Raw genomic sequence first — 14,563 nt, 5'->3', positions numbered from 1 at the left:
CGTCATATAATCTATGCCATAACAAACATTAAGCTATTCGGTACTAGGAATAGGATAAATAAAACATATTTGCGACTTTAAAAATTACGACATCCTTCTGGATGGTTTCTACCCTTAAAATTTAGAAAAAATACACTCGAGCATAGGAAGTCACAGCCCCCAGTATGAGTAATATAAAAAAAAAATACCAAGTGCGAGTTGTAGGACAGATCATGTTCCGTGAATCATTTAAAAACAACAGAGAAGTGTGTCGGAGAGTTTAACTAAGGTTCATAATACAGACTCTGACAAACAGCAAATTATCAAATTATAATATGTTACCAATAGTAATTTCTCCGATATTCAACTACGTCGAATGGAGAGTCCAGGTACAAGAAGCACACCGAAGTTTCTTTATATCCCTTATTTTTTATACGTTAAGGTACGGAACCCAAAATAATATAAAAAAATATGTTGTTCCTAACCACTCTCTTTATAATACCAGATTTCTTACTATTGAATCTTATCTAACGTAATCTAATCTAGCTGAAGTGGGGAAACTGACCTACGTTAAATACCACAAATGACAAGTAATTTGATAAGGGAAAAACTTGCTTAAGAACTTTACGAGATCTACAGGTGGTGAGCTAATCATGTGTAAGAGGACCCCGACAACAGGTCTTTTGATATTTTTTTTAGCTATAACTTTTAACAATACAGTTGAATTCATACAAAATTACGTAAGTCTAAATACATAAAAGTAGCGTTCTAACTGGGGGCGTAAAAAAATTAATAAAAATGCGAAGCCCAATATTTTGTTGTATATACATATAACACATGATTATATGATATAATACGTATAACATCCTCAATTAATCCTCTTTTAATTTCTTGTTATTTATAATGATTTATAAATACAATTAAACAATTTCAATCTGCCATTTCAAAAATAAGTCGTTGAGACTGTAATTTAACCGAGCGTACTGCTTGCTCCAAATAAGACGAAATTCGAAGAAATTTTCTGACGCACAAACATGGTAAACCGGCTTAATGACGTTACTTTCGGAACACTATTATCTATAGATGTTTTTTAACTTTTTATGGTCCGTTGCGCCTCTTGCAACTTCGAATATTTCGACTATTAATTGTGTACTTATATAATATATATAATGTCTAAATTAGAACGCAATAAATTATATAATATGTATATATTTTTTATCCAATATTTAAATCCAAACAATAGCAACACTTCAAGTAAATCTTCGAAATATTTATATAAATAGGCTCGTGTTCGTGTTCGAGAGTGATACAAATTCATATAATATTGTTTTACTCTAATTTTCAATAATGACTATAGTCGAGTTTCGGCCACTGAGCGATTGCCCAGTGGTAGTCCCATGTAGTACTAGATTGTACTACATAATCTAGTACACTAGTTTGTTTGTTTATTGATTCATGTAGCGCTCAACGCTCAAGAATGTAAAAACACGATGAGTAAAATTCCCAGAATAAAAAAGAAACTACAACACAAAAACTTTGTATTTCATTTTCGAATTGAACGTCTCATAAAAGGAGTAACAAATTCTTCTGAAAACGTAGTTAAACATAAATAACGCCCATCAACAAAAGATAAAACAACACATGGAGAGAGACTGTTAAGAAACTGCTCGATCTTAAAATACCGAACAAAATGGACAACATGAGCTGAAGTGGTCGCATCCCGTGCTCACGTCCCAGTGACACAAATACGCATTACTTTAGGGTTGTCATTACAAATCATGAAACATTTACTAGGACATCGTTTAAAACTGTAACAACGTTGTAGAGAGAATAAAATAAATGTAAATTGTATCAAATCTTACGAAAAATTTGTTTTTTTGTTCCGATTATCTACAACACTACGAATTATTTATGGTAGTATTTTTTATGTTTCATATTTTTTTAATATTTACCTGATGGAAATATGGATGGAAATAGATTATGATATATAACTTAAGTCAATTTTTTCAAAGCGCATACTACCAAACTATAAATCACTAAAGCGTATCATTAACCGGCAACCATCTTTACGTATAACAATTATGAAAAATAAACATTAAGTTGAGTTTAATTTATCAGTCACAGACAATGTTAATCACTATCCTAATATGATTAACAGTACGATTTTATGAATAGCAAGTTTTTACTTATTAATTGAAAAAACATCTAAAAAAAATTTGGGTGCACTTTTAAATTGTCATGTTGTAACATGACAAATTAAAAATTTTATGAAATGTTAGTTAGCTACGAAGATTGAAATGTAGATTCTACCGAAAAAAAGTCGGTTACATAAACTCAGTTACATAAATAATGATGAGAGTGTATAGGATACTGAGAAAAACGCACACTAATGTATTTACAATAGTATATGTGCAGTAACAGAACATAATTATAATAGTTTGTATTCCCGATTCAATGAAATATGAAAGGATTTCTGCGTCATTAATATTCAATAAACATATCATTTTTAACCATATTTCCATCTAACAGCAGCTCTTATATGACAACAAAATAACAACATATAGGTCAAACTTTTAACAAATCAATAACCTAATTTTAAATATAATCATGGTTATGCAACACAAAGATAACATAACAATTCTATAAACCAAGATAACTTTTATGAAAGTGATATGTAGGTAATATCTTATCAGTAACACATTCGATAACAGGTATATTAAAATTGATATATTTATTAAAAAAAAACGAATTCAACAGCGGAGTATCTTGTCTTTAGTTAACCCTATTACAAAAACAGTGCATGTTGAATGCACACAGCGCATTTGACACATTTCGTAAACTAACAGACGCACGCGCAGCTAACTTAAATCTGTTTTGAATCATAAACCAGTGTTACACAATCTTTTGTGTTCGTCTAAATACAAAACCCTCGTTACTATTCTACTCTTTGTTTATTATGTATGAATTAACTTAATATATACGATAAAATGTTTAAATATATTGTTTTTATATATAGAGCAGAAAGTCAGATGTGTACTTTATGTTCTTACAGCTAATTACGTTTTTAATATGTTTAACATCTCTACAAAAAAATGCAACCTTTGTATTCGTGACAAGTTTCTGTAATTAGGTTGTTTTCAATCAAAATGTGTATGTATCATAATTGTTAAGAAATTTCTGAGAAAAACACACAAAGTTACAAATATTGAATCTGCCCGCTGTTTCAATGGAAAACACACTAAAATAATTATATTGGCATGATGTTTATGATGCATCACAGCATCATTAGCTTATCTTATCTCGTTTCATTAAATATTTAAACAACGAATGTCGGTATTGTCGGAATAACACTCGATTTTATTTGATACTCAAGCAGGATATTTTAAATGAAGTTTAGTACATGTATACTTCTCTGAAAATATAATCTATGTGTACATCACGTAGAAACCACTGGATATATTTGCTGAAAACTTGACATGATAATTTTTTTTTTGTGGTATCGGTAAGTTGACGAGCAAATGGGTCACCTGATGGTATGTGGTCACGGCCGCCCATAGACAATGGCGCTGTAAGAAATATCAACCATTCCTTACATCACCAATACGCCACCAACCTTGGGAATTAAGATGTTATGTCCTTTGTACCTGTAGTTACACTGGCTCACTCACCCTTTAAACCGGAACACAACAATACTGAGTACTGCTGTTTGGCGACAGAATATCTGATGAGTGGATGGTACCTACCCAGATGGGCATGCACAAAGCCCTACCACCAAGTAGGTAGATAATATTTACATCATTTTCATTTAATTATTTTATAGCGATTATGTTATACCAAATATAATAAATGTTATACCAAAGACCACAGTTCTGATTTAATAAAAAAAGTTTTATTTATAACGATAGGTCTAATACAATAAAATGTGTTAAACTACCATAGATACAAGCACCGTACTGTATATTGCATTTTTTTTAAAGTAACATATTCATACGTTCCGCCCTCCTCACTTCTTGAGAAGCTTTGGGGCTTATTCTATCACGCTACATCAGTGCTGTTTGGTGAATACACGAGGCAGAATTTTATCCAACAACAGCAGGTTTCATGAATTATACACACAAATTACGCACACGAAAAGACAAGTGGTACTTGTCTGGGATTGAACCCGCAATCTTTAGTTAGGTCTTTACTTGGGTTTGTTTTGTACAACCAATTTTATACAAGCAATTCTATACCAGTTATTGTAAAATGTCCTACCAGCGCCTGTATACTAGCTGCCCGTCCAGACTTCGTCTGGGTGAAATAAAAAATTTATTTACTTTCCAATTGCAACAACACCTACGGGGTCTAATCTAAGCCACCCAGGGATCCATTCGAATACAAACATAAAAAAATCGAAAGCGGTCTAACCATTTGGGGAGTTCAGTAGAAGATTTATTAAATAAAGAATATATTTTATTACATATTTATTTATGTTCTGGTATTCAGGGTTTAAAGTTATTTTATTGATATTTTCTATATTATACTTAAAAAATTACAGCTACTTTTGTCCTAATTAAATCATAATACATACAGAACTTGACAGTATAATATTGTTCAAAGAACTATAATGGCCGATAAGCAAAGAACCGGGTCTTACGGGTCAAATAGAAAGATTACATCATCGGTATTATTGAACATATATGTAAGTATAATGCATATGCATAATGTAAGCACATGCTTTGCTTAAAGATTATAACTATATAAACATTTCAAGATGGATCTTTTATATTTCTTTGCGTCTTATCTAGTAAAGTTATTTTTTTCTTAGTTAATATTTTTAAGTAACAAAATATTTCAATTTACTTTTTTATTGATAGTTTTACAACTTGCCTCGTAGAGATTGCTTTTAGCATTAACACTCGTGGTAGAATTAAATATGAAATAAATAAATACAATGTAAAATTTAATTTTTCCACATATTTTTATTTATTCTGACATTCATTGTTTATATTTTAGAACAAAAGGAATATTTACATCGGTCGGTAGTTAATTTTCACCGAGCACGCGAAGGGATCTATCTCTATCGGCTAGACATTATTCAGAAACCAAACATTTTTTTTATGCATAGAAATTTTTAAAAGCCTCCATTCAAACATTTAGAAAAGGTGCGCTTTTATACATACTCTTTATCTCCAATTTCACTGAGAAACAGAGAAATTTTCAAAAATGTAGCAACAACTACCTTTTGCTGACAAACATTTCAACAGTAAAAAATGGTGAACTTTCCTATCTATTTAGTTATTCTAAGTTTCACCCTCTTAGGTTATAAATTTACAAAAAAAATATCATAGCACAGCTGTTAGCATTTCTCGTTAAATTAGTTTCTCTTTGCAAATTAACAGTCAAAAATACACTTATATCAATAGTATTAATCTTTACTTTTTTTGTAACCTTTGAAACCAATATGTACATAAAACTGAAGATGCAACGCATTTTGGCGATGGTTTTATTATATAAGAAGCTGCGCTCTGCAGTCTCATCCCCTTTCAATTTGATGTGTCAAGAGTGAAATCCATAGTTTTATAAAACGGATTGTAATTATTTCCATCGTTTTAGCTCTCTGACAAATAGTATCATTAAACTTGTATATATGTATGATCGGGTGTCTGTACCTACTATATAATTATGACCTTTAACTAATAATGGATGTGCGGTTTGTGGGCTGCTTATAAACAACCTGTTGCTTAAAACGAATTATATACTCATTTATACGCCCAAAAATAGGTATCCTATTCTCAGCTACCATATTATAAATTCGTTACAAGGCCGCAGCGCTCTTTGGTCATAAGGTACTGGTACTTCTGTTAGCGGGTTAGCATTTAGATATTATAGCAACATTATAGTAAAACGGGGTGTTCTGCGGAAAATTTTGACGATCTAACAAAAATATCCGAAATAAATACTATGTACATGAGAGGTTGTACTCGCGTTTTGTTCGCAGCAGTAGTTTCGCTTCTATGGAATACAAGCTTTTATTAACGACAACATAGTAGTAAAAAAATGAAAATACTTAAAACGCGCTTAAAAAAACGAACTACCTAAGTAACACAAACCGTACTAGTTTTTTCACTGTACAAAACTATTTGATGTCAGTTAGCTCTTGAGAATTTGAAGGTTTTTCGCAAAAAAAAGTAAGGTAAGTACGAGTTGCTAGAATTTGTAACAGATTAGATAGTTCGTTTGCTATTCCCCCGCGGGAGAGCGAGAGGGTGACTAATGTTCATTAAATGACACTGCAAAAAGTATTTCTTAAAATTTGTCATATGCCAACTAAGGGCACCTACCATCAGGCGGTATTTTCATTATGAATTACTTTTAAAGTATATTAAATAGTATAATACCGCTTAAACTATTACCCGATCCCATCACACTATCGGCTGAGCGTTGCAGTAGGTCGACTCATTTAAGCCATACATTATTATGTACACATGCTACTGCAGTTTTGTATAAATTATTAATATTCCGACCACAAACAGTTGTTCGTTATCATAATTGATACATTTGTATGATTGTATGTGTTACGCTACTTTATATATTAGCGCTTATAATGCAAGTTGCTTGATTGTGGCAATTCCAAATAATAATTTATTATTTTAGATGTATATATATATGTGGTTCATGTCGTTTTATGTCTCTATTACAATTTTATAAACATCCATGTGAATGGTAATTTAATTTTATTTTATTCATTTTTATTGTAGAGCAGGGTAGACGCGGACTGCCTTTTTAAGCACTTAAATACTATCCTTCATTCAGTGCCAATGTTCGTAGATTATAGGTTATTAACATAATATATAATACATATATATAAAAAAGAATCTAAATAATATTATGGATACACGAACCATCTGTTGTTTTTATCAAAAATAAAAAGTAATGATCAAATATTGCGTGTACATTCTATCCGATATAAAAGTTCCCAATAATTTTTACAGCTTAAATTTATGATATCGATTAAATATTTATTAATATTGTCGGTGTTCTTTATACACTCACTTTTATGATGTCAATTTTTGTATATAAAAATCAAAACACATTATCTGTTCTTTTAAGACATAGAATATTTCATAATTAGCTTTATTACTTACATGTTTTATTTTTGTCAGCTTTTACAAAAGTTAAAAGACCGTCTTTAATATTATCTCAAAAAGATGTCGTCGTAATTTAGCGTGTCCGATAAAAAAAATGCAACACAATTTATAGTCTAAGGCTATCTGAAACTATAACCTATTAAATGAGAAAGTTGTGCGTTAATACGATAAGTAGTTTGAAAAACATACATAAAAAACTTTTCTCTTTATAATATATTTTTAATATTCAAATAGGAACACAAAATATATATTTTTTTAAAGTATTTATAGCACATAGATTCACCCAAGAAGGCGTGCTGACCCTCCACTTTAAATTATTATCGGAGTGCATTAGTACGAGTTAGTGACACTCGTAGTCAGAGGTTGTCGTAGTGTGCGTGAGACTAGTAAATCAGCAAAAAAATACAAATTAGGTTATATTTGTTAACGAAAATAATCAAATCAAATCAATTTTCGTAGCAAAATAAAAGAAAAATCAATCACAACGATAATTATTATATAAATAACTGTTATAAAAAACAATTTAATCTATATATTGTTTACGTCTATGAAGCTAAAACTTTACAAAGTAGTTGTTTCTTCAAAGACTTTCGTAAATATTTATACCATAACCATCCCTAAGGTGGCACGCTAATGGTGTTTATGTATTTATAGCAAATATTTTTTTACTTAATAATATTTCCATTTTAATATATAAAGTGGCATTTCAATTATTTATTATGATAAAACTAATTTTTTTTTTTTTTCATACGAAAGGTAAAACAAATATTTAACTAAAACCTAAACAATTGGTCAAATTTTAATACAAAAAAAAATTACAAGAATACCATGTTATACCCGCTGTTACGCTCCAATGCAGTTTCCTCGATAAGTAGTAGCCGCCTATACTCTTCGTCGTACTTCGGCATTGATTTAATAAGTAAACATATAAATTATTAAAATACATTCTTTTAAACACTATTGATTGATTAGTACCTACGGATGTTATTGTAATGGGAGCTCACCTTTTAATACCTTGACTTGTAAAAAATTGTGGTTTTATTGATACTTCCGGCTCTCGACATCGTATCAAAATAAATTAATTACCAGTTATAGTAATTAAAATGTGAAGGAGTAACAAACAATCGAACTAATTTTCACAATTATAATATTATTTAGGATGGAAACATAATAGATTTTTTGTAACAATTATAAAAAATATCGAGGTCTATGCCATACTTAATAATAAATTTAAGTAGCTTTCGTTACTGACGGTTATTCTATTTATGACGTATACTAATCCACCCAGCTTTACACATCCGAAATTTATAATACTTTAACTATAGCACACAATCTGTTACCACCTCGAGGATTGAATTTTAAAAAAGTAACCTATGTATATATGTAAGTAACCCCAGGATTCAAACTACATATCTTTATCCCCACTATAACGGTTCAGCTGCTTAAGCGTGAAGAGGTAACAAACAATTTATTATTGTAAGGCTAGATACCAAGTCATAACAGCTGCAGGATATAAACTCCACGTGAAATTTGTAAACATTGCGATATACAGCAAAAAACGACAACAACCCACAACATTTTTTTAACGACATTCGATCTTTTCGTGTAGGAACAAAAAGTCACCGTACCGAAGTTCACAAAAAATCTCTTGCCGATGCTATCTCAAATTTGAAATCGTAATGAATGTAAGCAACTTTTAAATAATCAATCAATGCGATCAGCTGATATCGACTCTTAAATTACTATTGCTCCTTTAAAGTTAGATAAGGTGCATGCAGGTGTCCTCACGATGTTGTCCTTCACTGCCGAGCACGAGATGAATTATAAACACAAATTAAGCATATGAATTTTCAGTGGTGCTTTCCTGGTTTTGAACCCGTAATCATCGGTTAAGATACATGCGTTCTAACCACTGAGCTATCTCGGCTTATTAAATAATATTTATCATTAATTTTCAAACAAAAAGAATGCTAGTAATTATTTACTTTGATTGTAATCATACATTCGCGCACATGCAATAAGAAAATATTCAAAAACATTTCCATTTATAAACAATAGACATCACGATTCGATTCCTTTTCCTTATAAATACATTAAACAGGCAGGATCATTTTATTTTATATTAACTTGTCTAGGTCAGTTCATATACAAATCTAAGCAGTTTGTTGATTGATTGATAACCTACTTTTAATTATCATCATATTGTATCGCTTAGCAAGTGTTCATATGAATTTCAGATGTCAGTACAATTATTTGTACAATCGAGAAAAGTTGAATAGCAATACTTCAATAGTTACATATAAACCTAAGTTTGAAGTCATTTTCAAACAAAATGAGTACACTGAAAAACAAATATTTTAATTTGGTCACAATACGATTATCGACATTATTTTGTCAAAGTTTTTTTTAAGATTTCAGTAAAAAATTACAACGATAGCAGTATTCAGGCTAAGACCAAAATACCACAGCTAACCAGTTATTCTATCACTACAAACAAATGTCCTCTGACGTGAACAATGACTGAGCAAGTTTGATGAGGAGAATAAAAAACAAAACAATTTTTATATCAAAGAATTTTGATCCCAATTGCGAGATGCTTAATTTAATAATTGTTTTCTTTCTAAGTATCATTAAAAAAAATAGTCATGTATATTGAAATATTGATAGTTGGATCAGACGTTCTGGGTCCATTGTTTCCGTCCCCACTTGAAACGGGTTTGTCCAGTCGGGAAAAATTATCATCGCAAGTAAGTAAAGCGTAAAATATTCACCCTTCGTCCAAGTGAAGTTTTCTTATGTTAAGAATAAAAAACATATAATTCATTTATAATTTGTGTTAGCGTACTTTTTCCTAACTTAATAATAATACTTCGAATGAATTACAACAACTTGATAATGCAATACATGAAATTAAAATAAAACAAAGTATAATAAGTATTTTTTAAACAAATCCATGGAACGTTATTTGTAAAATTCATTTAGTCTCAATATAAAATTACGCCAAAAACAATATATTTTGACGACAAAATAACCGTTCAATAATATGATTTGGTAATACAATTTCTTAATTACAAAGGGCGTGTTTCAAAACCGACTTTAAACGATGAGGCAGTTACCGCCTTATAGTTAAAGGCAATTTTATTCCTCTCTCGCCGGTAATAACGCTTGACGCAATTCATAAATCGATATTATCAGGATATCGCTAAAGTAAAAGTAATGAGCTGTATTCCTGTAAGGCCAAAGCCCTTTATTCTGTTTGCTATTTCATATCATTGATATAATAGTAAATAACGATATTGGAAAGGACTGTTTTCAGCTTTTAGAATTATCGCTTAGATCAAATAAATCATTAATACATACTTTTTAATTTTAATTCTTAATTTAATAAAAATACTAAAAATCAAGACTCACCCATATACAATGGCGATTGTCTGCTACCCACGTTGTCGTCGACGTACGGTATGCCGAGTGTAGCAATACCGGTCTGCCCCACGCCGACGACGAGGAGACAGATGAATAGCCATGGTATCACCACGGCGGTGATAGACGATTGCGTGGCCCTGCTCTTAGCGTGAGCTTCGTCACATGTTATCAATGTTGAGTTTCCGTCTGAAGAGCACACGGGTGCAACACCGCCTCGGTGCGAAATTAAATGTACGTCCATCAACCGAGTTCCATAAAGTACGTGCGGCACCACGCAACCAATCACTCCCACCGCGAGCACGAGCATCATGCACGCAATCCACCTCGGCCTGTGACCGCGACCTGCCAGATAGGTCAAAAACAATGCTGTGCAGATTTGTCCAATTTCTGTCGCCGCCAACAATGTTCCAGTAGTCTTCGATTCCACTTTAAATAATTTTTCGACCGTCGTTGTTACGCTGACGAAGTACGTTAGAAACATGCCCTGTAAAACCCATCCCGATAGAAACACCAGCATGAACACTCTAGTGGAATGAAATGCCGATCGTGGCCCGGGTTGCTGAGGTGTTGGAAGTTTGCAATCGAGAGATCCATTGTTGTTTCCCGTTGCTAGCCGTTCTTGTTCTTCTGGTGTGGCCTCTACTCCTTTCATAGCGACGTCCTGGGGCTCCGGTCCAGTGAGACCCACCTCCCCGCCCGCGGTGACACTTGCGACAACGGATGCCCTGCAATAATAAAATTATATCATTATTGTATCTATATAACAAATGTAGTAAATGCACTAAGCATCATCGAACTCACGTCATAGTTCAAAGCAAAACAGGGTCCTAGATTCGCTCAAGCTAACAGCCCTTGCTGGCTGCGACGATTGATTAAAAACGAAATAAACGCAAGACTTTCCGATAATTTAATACAATATAATCAATACTGAAATGAATTAAAGCTAGTCAAAAACTAGTACGAAATAAACGCGATGATTCACAAACATCCATGCTCATTAAAAAAACTTTATCAAAAGTATTTTTAGGGATGATAGGCTGCGTGCGCGCACCCAGCCTAGCGCAGAGAGACTGCAGCGTGCAATTACAGCCGCGCCGTAATGCAGTACACTGCACCCGCCCCTCGACTTCTCCCCACAGGGTTTTTATTGGCCGCCTATCCGTTTTTTGTGCGACACGCAGTTACACACGACGAAAGCTGTCTGAACGCGGCCCTCCTCCGAAGATTGCCTCTTGAATCGTTGCGGAACGTGTTTGTATTACCGAAGACGCTCTTAAAGCTCATCTCTATTTGCATTTTGCATACAATTCAGTTGCAGACGGGCATAAAAATAGCATTTTGATCGGGCGCTCTAGCAAGAATAGGATCATTTAGATCACGCTTAAAAAACGCTTTATTAATGATAAGATGGCAATTTTGAATGGGGCTGACAATTAAATTATTAAAATAAAAACAGAACCATCCGCAACTGACAAACGATAAGCATTCGAGCGTAAGTTCGCAATACTACAAGATTAGAATATTAACACAAATTCATACAGCTAACTGCACTTACAGTACTCACCAATGAGGCCGATGACCAGAACGCTATGTACCGCCCTATGTGCTGCATTCACTAGACTAGTTCCTAAATATAAACTAATTCACGATAACACTAATTACCGACGATTAAATCAGTAAAAACGTTCGAGAATAGCGTTCAGAGATGTGAATTTTTTCACGACCGAAGATAAACGAGACGCATTGGTAACTGCATTCCGAGATAAGGAAATATAACTTGTGCAATGTTCGGACTATAATCAAATCCCTATCGCAACGGTGATAACGGGACGAGCTATATAAACCGACCACTTGTGATGCGGGTTACTGGCCTAACAACCTTAAACAGAGCCCCCTATCTATCACAAGCGTTTATAACAGTCAAAGCAAGGAAAAATAGCCCCAGTTGAAACGTACCAAGAACCAGCATCAAATTCTTTAAAAAAAAAATCTTGACCGTCGGCCAAATTTATATTTTATATTTATTCTGTCAATAAAATTATGATAAATACTTGGAAAGTAAAATGATAACTGGATGTTTTATTATCATAGGTTCTGGTTTTAATTAACTTTCTCTCTTCTCACGAGTTCACAATAATGACATTAATTGACCTGTGTTCTTGTCACCCAAATACCTACTATACTTTATAAATATAGAATTAAAAGTGCAATGTAAATAAAAACATAACCACTGTCCAGGCAAATAATCTGATCGCGAGGTCGAATCGCAGCCACGTTCAGAGAAGCGCGGACGCATACGAGACGCCTGTGGCGAGACAGAATTTAATTGGACAATGTTGTATGAAAGTCAAGCACACAACCAGCAACCGCAAAACGCAGTCGCATCAACAATACAAGCTCAATCATTGATGATTTATTTAATCTTCTATCGCGATTGAGAGGCAATGAATCATACGAGCGGAGGACGCAGGATCTATTTACGCGATTTAATAAACTACCTTTCGGCTTAAGGCTTATAAAAAGACGATTAATCTATATATTAACGCACGAAAAATTGTATTATTATAAAGGAGGTAATGAAACTTATACCATTAAAATACGGATATCTACGGTAGGTAGGTCAGGCCATAGAAATGCACAAAAAATGGTCGAATTTTCGAGTATATGGGATGCTCAGAGCAGTTTCCTCGCTTACGATTCAGTGTCATACCGACATTATAAAAATTCGAACAATAAAGAACATTCGACGTTTAGGTCGACTCATATGGGAGTATTGATTGGTGAGTGAGCCTGTATAATTAAAGGCACAAGGGATATAAATTAGCTTAGCTTCCATTGTTACCAACATTAACGGTGTTGACCACTTACTGACCTGATAATAATTTGAAGACAAAAAAATAGTAAAATTGTCATCTAACCAGGTGTAAACAGAAAAGTGTATTTATTTCAATCAAACAAATGAACATCCAAGTCACGAAAATAATATTTAATTAAAACTCCTACGAAAAACACAAAATAACAAGTACTTAACCATGGGTATTGAAAAAAATGAACATTTAATAAGTTACCAAGACTCACGGTACAAAAGAACAAAAAAATATTCGAACTGGCATGCTCAATCACAAAAAAGAGAATCAATCCAAAGTATTTTTTAAATAAAGTATGATCAAACATGTTTCGAGAAACGAATTGCTTACGGAGGGTTAAACAACGTATTTGATTAACTTTGTTAATTGCAATAAAATAAATTATTGGAGCGTACTGAAGGTTTAATTTAATTTTTAGTTTGGTGTACATTTGGCGAGTTGCTTTTTAAAACTAAATAGAAAAAAACAACGCTTTTCAAAACTTAGAAGTTACTTTCCAAAACTAGGAGAACAATTAATGAGGTTTATCAGATCTAAGTGAGAGGACAGTGCGGTCAAGGCGAGTGAGTAGGACTGATGGTACAGTGATGACGAAAAAACATATTAAAGTTGCTATCAACATACCTAGAACTATAATAAAAACGCAAGTTTTGTTTTTGTTTTTTCGAATTCGTCCAATACCAATATGTAACATTTATAGTATTTATAGTATTTTAATTTAAAATCTCAGGAATGGCATAGCCTACAAAGTATATTATGCTACCTAATTTTTGCTTCTGTAGTATGTAGTTAGCGAATCTTGCTCAAACTATAACAGATACCTTAGAATATAAAAAAGGCAGACGGAGGACACTAATAAAAAAGAATGAAGTAACAGAAGCGAACATAAATTCCCACTAGTGTGAAACGTATTATTATTTACAAATAATAAAACGTATTAAAAATTGCTATTAATATTAATTATTTTATAATCTAAGACTGATATGCAAATTTTGTATGGAAAATTTGTAGATATTCAATATGTTAAATGGAAATCCATACGAAAATTCAGGGCCAGCATACATTTATCTTTCATAGATAAGTCAAATTTTATTTATTTAAAAACTTGGAATAAAATGAATTTTATTGACATTTAGTCAAATTTTATCAGACAATATTAATCCT

At 32.5% G+C, this 14,563-nt stretch overlaps 1 protein-coding gene across 4 annotated transcripts in view; it reads right to left on the bottom strand.

The window, feature by feature from the left end:
* The window catches only part of LOC113401364 (solute carrier organic anion transporter family member 74D-like), a 59,479-nt gene that overhangs the window by 16,498 nt on the left and 28,418 nt on the right, over window positions 1-14,563 (bottom strand). For 2 of the 4 annotated variants that reach the window (XM_026641252.2, XM_026641251.2), the window contains exon 2: window positions 10,521-11,257. In XM_026641252.2, coding sequence (XP_026497037.1) covers window positions 10,521-11,184 — 664 coding nt within the window. In that variant the 5' untranslated portion in view covers window positions 11,185-11,257. Of the gene's footprint in view, window positions 1-10,520; window positions 11,258-11,333; window positions 11,623-12,096; window positions 12,283-14,563 lie in introns of those variants that run through there. The other 2 variants (XM_026641253.2, XM_026641250.2) reach the window with 2 other exon arrangements.

The sequence above is a fragment of the Vanessa tameamea genome, chromosome 2 (genome assembly GCF_037043105.1).
Source record: "Vanessa tameamea isolate UH-Manoa-2023 chromosome 2, ilVanTame1 primary haplotype, whole genome shotgun sequence".
NCBI classification, from domain to species: Eukaryota; Metazoa; Arthropoda; class Insecta; order Lepidoptera; family Nymphalidae; genus Vanessa; species Vanessa tameamea.
Note: the sequence above shows the minus strand (reverse complement) of the source record. Positions and strands in the feature narration are given on the sequence as shown.